Source organism: Macadamia integrifolia, chromosome 6 (genome assembly GCF_013358625.1).
Source record: "Macadamia integrifolia cultivar HAES 741 chromosome 6, SCU_Mint_v3, whole genome shotgun sequence".
NCBI classification, from domain to species: Eukaryota; Viridiplantae; Streptophyta; class Magnoliopsida; order Proteales; family Proteaceae; genus Macadamia; species Macadamia integrifolia.
This window is the reverse complement of record NC_056562.1, coordinates 12,315,197-12,323,890: the sequence shown is the minus strand read 5'-3', so window position 1 is coordinate 12,323,890 and position 8,694 is coordinate 12,315,197. Positions and strand designations below refer to the sequence as shown.

General features: G+C 40.2%; 1 protein-coding gene and 1 pseudogene across 1 annotated transcript; both read right to left on the bottom strand.

The window, feature by feature from the left end:
• Positions 1-1,973: 1,973 nt before the first annotated feature.
• On the bottom strand, positions 1,974-2,419 carry LOC122080844 (annotated as a pseudogene).
• A 3,899-nt stretch (positions 2,420-6,318) lies between these two features.
• On the bottom strand, positions 6,319-7,985 carry LOC122081475 (probable calcium-binding protein CML11). Its single transcript, XM_042648623.1, has one exon. It carries the CDS (start codon positions 7,161-7,163, stop codon positions 6,672-6,674), a length of 492 nt encoding a protein of 163 aa, XP_042504557.1. The 5' UTR covers positions 7,164-7,985; the 3' UTR covers positions 6,319-6,671.
• Positions 7,986-8,694: the final 709 nt, after the last annotated feature.

Genomic DNA, 8,694 nt, shown 5'->3' with positions numbered 1-8,694 from the left:
TGGTGAACCTAACAAAATTGAGCGGGGTTAGTACTTCACCATTTTAGAATCAAAATTAATGAAATCCGACGTCAAAATCGTGTTTAGAACGTCGAAAGAAGGTCCCACGTCCGATTTGGGCTCGATCGGACCTAAGAATCACATTCTGGCCACTCAGGTGGGTGTCTCAGGTGGGTTGTCTACCCACCGGTCCTACCCGCCGTTTGGGACCGGCGGGTATGGACCCGCCGGTAGGACCCGCCGGTCCTACCCGCCGGTTTGGCCAGAACCCCCCTGGTCCTCTCAGGTGGGTGACTCAGGTGGGTTGTCTACCCACCGGTCCTACCCGCCGGTTTTGGCGGAAAAACCCCAGTTTCTTCTCAACTTCCCCCATTCCTTGGGGACCCAAATAGGGCTTTTCTCAACCCATTCCTCACACCTTTAAAGTCCCATAGGATGGTTCTAGCTTAGATCTAAGTTAGATTCGAGTGAGGGGAACCATCTTACCTTCTTTGCTCAAGAATGACTTCAAACCCTCCAAATCACTTCCAACTCACAATGCTCCTTCTACCTTGTCAATATCTCTTCAAATCCTTCAAGATCAACACATAAATCATCTATTAAACCTTAGATCCATCATTTCAAGAGGTGTTTACAAGATCTTAAGAAATCATACTCGAATCAAGGGTTTAAAGCGTGGGTTTGGCGAATGTTTATAAAACCCAGCTTTTTTTACCTCCAACTGTAGATCTCGCGTTGAAGATTACTCTTCCGGCACCGGAATGGCAAGATCGAGCTTCGGCGCCGCTGAATCCTTCCTTTCTTCCTCTTCCTTTCTTCTTCCCTTTCTTTTTCTCTCTCCTCTTTACTTTTCTCACCAAACGTACGGGGGGTAATAAATGGAAAGAAAAGTCATAAAGCTTTATATACTATTCCTACTTAAGTGAATAGTGATGGATGGGTCACTCAGGTGGGTGGGTGTACCCACCTGACATACCCATCCGAGAGTCAAAACTTGGGATTTTGACCGGGCTCGGACCTCGGCTCGGACCCTACCCCAAGCATACAATGTAGCATACGTATATAACCTTAAAATACGGATATAATACCTGTTCTATCCGTACATAGCCTTATGGTAGGTGCACGTACACGGTTTGGGCACTCCCGTCTCTTCTGGCACTGGCTCGGACTTGTCGGGCCAGCCGGTGTTTAAGGTCACCCGTGCCATCATAGCCCATAAGGAACTCGCTCTAACATCCTCTGGCTCGGTTCCTGCATGGTTAAACCGGTTCAACCACGAATTCAGACCGGGTTTAAGAAGCGGGATATTACAGTAGAAATCGATTAGGGTGAGTGTTTCTGCCACCCTAAGGCTATTTAAAGCCCTGCCCAAATAGTTTTAAGGGCTTATTTGGCTAGAGTCTCTTTAATGACCCGATACACCTAGTTTAGATTAGGGTAATTTACATCGCCACCCCTTGGAGAATGCTACTATTATAAGAACAACCCCTCTGTAATACCAAATTATACTCATATCCCCTACCGTCAGTCACTGTTATGGAATATACCTTATATGCTGATGTCGGCTACTATATTTTTTTAAAATACCAAAATGCCCTTATTAAATGTGGAGTACCTAAACTACCTCGTCGACATCTAGTAAGAAGTCAGATAGAACCATTGACCTTGCCTGAGTTACCACTGCCACCAGGAGATCCATCTCTAGAAACTGAGACCGACTCCATGGAGCATTAGATCTGGTTGATGGCCTGCAAGTAACATTCATAAGGAAAATGTTCAATTAAACTCAACTGAAGCTGCAAGCTCAAAATTGGTTTGCTAGCCAAAAAAAAAAAAAGATCCAACTAGTAAAGGAACTAACAAATAGAGATTCTTCAAAATTTAGTCGAAAGGCAAAAAGAAAACATAACTATCACTAGACCAACTCTTAGAGAAGAAAAATCAGTTGAAATCCCAGGGCGTTTGTGAAGATCTCACTTGAGAGGAATGAAGCTTGATAAGTGGGTAGCACCAATACTAGGCCTTCCATGCTTGACTGGCTTGTAAGAGATTGAGAAGTCAACCAAGTAACTTCTGGTTTGATTTCCACCTGGTTGAAGGTCTTGCCGTTGTAAACTACAATGATGCTTCCAATCATCTCAGGTACTATGATCATGTTCCAGAGGTGAGTTCTAATAAGCTCTGGCTTCTCACTGGGTGGAGCCTCTTGCTTAGCCTTGCATAGTTTCTAGATCAAAGCCATCGGCTTCCGCTTCAAACCTCGTTGGAACCTTCTACGAGCCCGTGCCGGGAAGAGCTTGACAAGCTCATCAATTGACATGTCAAGAAGAGCATCCAAATCGATGCCTCTGAAGCTGAACTTCTTGAATGTTCTTCTTTTCAGCTGCCCTAATGCAACATCTGTTTCCACATCTGCCATGACTGCAAAGGAAGGGCTACGAATCCTTAATCGATGATGAACAATAAACCCTAATTCGGCCTACTCATCAGATGGTTTGAACCTTCCCTGGCCTCCTCAAATGCAGTGGAATCCCACTTGAGGATGAGCTTCTCTGTGGCTTTGAATTCTTTGGAGATGCTACTCTTAGGAGATTCCATAGCAATCACCAGAAAAAGAATAGAGAGAGAGAGAGAGAGAGAGAGAGAGAGAGAGAGAGAGAGAGAGAATAGGGTATAACGATCATTTTAACTCCTCACTGTTAAGTGACTGACGGCAGGGGGTCTGAGTATAATTTGGTATTACAGAGGGGGTGTTCTTATAATAGTGGCATTCTCCAGGAGGTGGCGTTGTAAATTACTCTTTAGGTTATCATTTTATTACTTAACCTAGGCATCTTTGCTCTCAGAGGTAAAAGATGAACTGGGACCCCCAAACCTGCCTCTACTTATGGGCAAAAGGGCAAAAATTTTACTGCATGGAAGTGGATCCCACAAAGTAAAACCCTAAAATTCTGCCAACCAGCCGGTTGCAGCCTTTTTGGTACAGTTTAGGTCTGTGCTGGGGTCTAAGATTTCTAGGTCAACACGATTTAAATTTATACCTGTTTGCCCATGTTTCTTGATGGGTTCTCCAATGGTGCTAGCAAGCTGAGCATCGACAGGTGGGGTCATCTTTGCCTTCTAGACACTCCACTGCTGCCAACCATGCCAGGGCTGCCTTCCTCTCCTCTGTCTCTTTACCTGAACACAGAGTAGGGGTTTAAGTCAAATCAGGGTGTTACAATAATTTCATGGAGGATATGCATGAACCGATTTGGCTCATTTAGGTAATGTTTGAGATTTGTAAACAATGGATCTATTTCAATCTTGTTTCTTTAAAGAATTAAATGTGCCTAATCAAGAGATCTCGTTGAAGTTAGTGAATGTGTTCTTAGCTTCCAATATGCTGCAGCTCCATTAACTTCCATTTTCTTCTCTTCTTTCTCTGTTTCTTTCATTCATTCTCCAACGATTCTATAAAATCCCTAACTGTAGAAATGATTTGCTCATATTTTTGTTGATACCCACTCTTTCTTGATGTTCCTCAATAAGCACAATGTTGTAATTCTTGATTCATTAAGAATGTAGGATGAACCTTGTTTTCTTTTCTTCCCATTTAATTCCCTGTTCACCTCCATTGTCATTTGTTGTTGCTTGTGATATGGCTTTGCCTTCTTTTACTAACATCTTAAATGATTCACAGTGACCCTGTAAAAGATTCTAATGTCCCGTTTTATGTAATCATATTCTATTGCTTCTCTTGCTTGATGGTTGTGCTTGCATCATGGGTGCGGATATCACTCGAATAAAGACTAAAATGCCAATTTCCTTGCTATCATGCTTACTAGATCTCTTCATTTAATTATAGCTTGCTCCCTATTTTGGGTTTGTTCTTTTGGAATTTTTAATTATGATGGGCTGTATTTTGTGTCATGGCCCATTGACAGCCCACTCACCATTTTGGTTTCTTCTTTTAAAATTTGAAATTGTGATGGGAAGTATTATGTGTCATGGCACATTGACAACCCACTTCACATTTTTGGAAACCTTCTCTTTAAAAATTGAAATTGTGATGGGTTGTATTATGTGTCATGGGCCATAGACAGCCCACCTCCAATTCTGGGCTGTTCTCTTGAAGTCTGATAATTAAATGGATCACCTTGCATGTCAAGCCCATTTTGCCGCCTACTTCTTATCCTGGGCTGTATCCATTTGGGTCCACCAATTGAGATGGCTTGAGTTTTGTCCCATGCTCATTGGTAGGTAGGTTTGTTGCTTGTTCCAAATTGCTTTGTTTGGGTTACTTCAGAATACCTCATTCTTGTCCTTTCATTTAGTCCTACAATTTTTAAAACTGTTTCTCTCCTTCCCTTCAAAAAACCTATTTTCTTTCAAGTAAAATAATTCATTTTCTTCAATGCCACATAGCTATGGGCCTTGGCCATCAATTGGTCAAGAACTTGCGCAAGTGTGCCTATATCAATTTGGGCCTTAGATTTCCTTACCAAAAAATGATTTTATTTTCAATCATGAGTCCTTGGGCTAAGGGGCTAATCTCTCTTAAATTTGGGTGTCAAGTTGGCCCAATCATCATCCTTCATTGGTTTTAAAACCTTTCAACCAAAACCACAATTTTCTTTCAAATCTTTTTTCTGAAACCTCATGGCATCTCTTAACATCGTCAGCCCACTTAAGTCAAATATAGCATGAGTTCACAACATTTTTGTAAAATTTTGTTTCAAACATGTCAAAAACATTTTTCTCCCGTTGGGGTCTAGTTCATTCATCACTAGATTCTTTCACTTAGGGCCATATATTTCAATTTGTGTGCAAAGCAAAACCTTGATTTTATTTATTTATTTATTTTAAATAATTCATTAGTTATTGGTTTAATTTTCAAGCAGGTGAAGAGGTATCCCTAATCTGAAGGCGTAGTCTATGATGCGTTAGTATAAGATGGGCATGGCTGGCCCACAATACCAGTCCGTATATAGGAGCATTGATCTGATTTCCCAATCATGAATGATGGGAGGGCTGACCCATCATCCAGCCCACACTTAATGTTTAGTCTCCTTGATTGCCTTATCATTTTTCATTCCTCTTCTATATTGCTTGATTCACTTTCATATGCTTACATTAGTTTGATTATTTATCTTATGTGTGTATTTTCATTTTTAACGTTCAATTGATTATCAATTTGTGATATACATACACACACTTGAACACACTTTGATTTGACACACATCTAAACCTAAAAACTTGGTTAGCGTAAAACATTTGAACCCGACTTAGATTAGACCTTCACTTATGACTTAGCATTAGCACAGGGCTAGATGGAAAGGAGACTGATCTTTGGGTCAAGCAAGGCAGGTGCCTAACACCTTCCCACCTCGTAATTTGACGCTTTTTCAGAGATTTGGATGTGGACCATCTTCTTATCTGGCAATAAGTCAATCTTTTCTCTCCCTCGGGAGAGAGATCTATTTTGGGTCCTAGGTCCATCGGCCTAGGTGGCGTCTCTCTTTTTTGGATTTTTTGACGTGCACTTTTGTGACATTAGAGACCACGTGTAAACCCAACACAACTTTGGCGCGTTTGACCATGCACGCCCTATCGAGATTTTAGCCATGGTCTCTACAAGAGTTTATTAGTTTATTGTTCTTTGGTTTGTTGGACCCTTTATAAATATATATATATATATATATTTTATTGGCAGGGCATGTTCTGCAAATGCTAAGGATTTCCCTTCCTTTCATTTGGTTTGTCCAAAGAAGGAAGTGGGAATTACCTTTTCAACCTGTTTTATTTTATTTTCCCCACATTCAATATACACAAAAAAAAAAAAAAAAAAATGAATTTATCTTGAGATGATATGAAAATATCATACAAAGGAATAAACTTATCCTAGAAAGGATCGAATTTATTTATGAAAGTACACACTTATCTTATGATGGTATGAACATATCCTACGGATGGGGAAGAGGCTCAAATTTATATCATTAGTCTTTCAAAGTTGTTATTTCTATTGGTTAGACATTTTTGGACTTTCGGGTAATGTTTCAAAATTTCAGACTTTTATCGGGATTTTTTTTTTTGGTAAAATGGATCGAAACTGGGAAGACGGAACTCCAAAATGGAGTTCCGTCCAATCTCGTTTTTTTCAGTTTTTTTTTTTTTTTTCACTTTTTGTTTAAAAAAAACAGAAACGGACCATAAATACACCAAACAGAAGATTATGTTTTTTCATTCCAATAAAACGAAAAAACTCCAGAAACATTTTCTTAGAACGATACCAAACGCCCTAATATTATGATGCAAAAAGTATCAAGTTTCTCAACAGAAAAGCAAATGAACCAGTTTGAATTATAAAATGTTCAACGTTCAGATTCACATCCACCCCAAGAACTTCCTCTTTGTATATACAGAATACGTCAAAAAATGACATCCCCAAACACCGATCATGGAGTACATCCGTTCAACCACTTGTAATCCCTTCTCTGAAAACAACCTACTGACCTTGGCCGATCACAGGCAATTAAAGAATACCCATCAGAGGTTTAAACTAAAATGAACCAATATAGAGAAAGGGAGAAACATTGGTGTAAAAAAGGATAAAAGGAGCAACAGATGAAAATACACACCAGTGTGACCAGACAAACCCAAAGATCTTCATTCGTTCATTCATCAATCAATCAAGACCATGAGTTATCAAATGCAGCTGAGGTGATAGCCTGAGAGAACTCTTCAAAACTGATCCGACCATCACCATCTGTGTCTGCCTCATTGATCATCCCTGTCAGTTCCTTTGCAGTCAGAGCATGCCCAAGTTTAGCCATGGAGTGGGCCAATTCTGCTGCTGTGATGTAACCATTTCCGTCGCGATCGAACACCTGGAATAGTTGACGAAGCTGCTCTTCATTGTAGGGTGGTTTCGCCGGGAGGAGATCAGGTGCTACAAGGGCTACAAATTCGGAGAATTCCACAAGGCCGTTGCTGTTCTTGTCGGCCTTCTGTATCAGTGCTTCGAGCTGCTCCGGACTTGGTTTGAGACCAAGCGATCTCAGGAGCGATCCAAGTTCCAATTGTGTTAAGCTACCGGCATTGTTCCGGTCAAATGAGCGGAATATCTCCCGTAGCTCTGCAATCTGCTCATCATCGAGTTTGGTTGGCTCGTGTTCGCTCATATCAGCAATTAACTGATCCTTATCCTGATCTCCTGATCTCCTGATTACTTACTTCAATCAATATCTTTCCTATCTTGAAAATAGGATGATTCAGATACGATCCATTTCAATCTTTGATTCTTCTACAAATAATCCTTCCACAGATCACTTTCCAATGCAACTCAGTTGTGCCGATCAAGCTAAATTTCTATAATTCCCTCCCCTTGTTGTTTGGGTAATCTATGGATCTATCTCTGTTTTCTAGAACGACCCAAGTGGTGAGCGATGAGCGACAACTGATCTTCCAATTTCTCTGTAAATTAGACCAGATCTAGCCTTCTTGTTCCTGTTCTGCTTCAGATACTCAAATCTATCTCTTTAGATCTGATTCCACGAGGACATAACCTCCGATTCGGCTTAATCTTCCGTATTTCAAGCGATGCACAATGAAATCCCAAAGGATCAAAGACGAAAACAGAAGAAGAAAATGAAAAAGAAAAAGAAAAAGAGAGAAGACGATTTCCACGTGAAGAAGACATGGACTTAGATCTCGACTTTAGAGGACGAATAACGCGTGGAAATATCTGTTTTTTAATAAACTCCATCCCTCCTACTACATCAAAGCAGATGATCGGCGTCTGGCTTTCCTCGTCAAGACAAGCAAACACCAATTCAACGATTTTGATGATTTTTGAAAACCCTGACCGTATCTCTATATCCGCTAACCCTGCCTCGCATACTATCGAAAAATAAGAGAATAAAAAATAGAAACCCTGCCTGATAACGGCCGCGACGAAAGAGCCGCCAAATCCGTGATGAGATATAGAGAGGTAGATTGCGGAGCACGTTCTTGCAGGAGACAGTGGAGAACCGGTCAACTGCCAAATAATTGAGATCTTAAAAGGAATTTTAAAAATACAAAATTTAGGAGCATATTTGTGAAACCGACCGTATTTATGAACTTAAAGGTAAAAGATGAATTATTTTATTTTTTAGTTGAGAGCAAGGAATGCAGTTACTTGTTGCAACCCACGTAACAGTCAAATTTTACAAAACAATGCATCCCATACCTTAACCTTAGTAATTTGGACAATTTTTCCCCCATTATACCTGTGAACTCCCTCACCTCATCCACCACTTCTATTTTCTCCACCCAACACCAATGCCTCACACACTACCTATAGCAAACCACCATTGTCTTCATGCTTATCTCCATCTACTCCCTTGCAATTAACGTCACACTCTTCTCCTTTCACTCACCACCACCAAGGTCCATTGGGAACCTCCCAATGTCATGAAGCTTCACTTTGTTTTTCACATCATTAACCTCCCTCCTCATGGTTTAAGATATCAAAAACAGTCCTGATATCAGGTAGGGCCAATATCAAATCTCATCTCGATATAAATCGGTCTGGATTAGACAAAAATATCCATGATTGTCATAAAATTATTATTATTATTATTTATTTATTTATTTATTTTTACTTTATTACCCTTTGTCCCTTTTTCCTTAATAATCCATCGATATGGTATTCAACCAAGAATTGAGTTA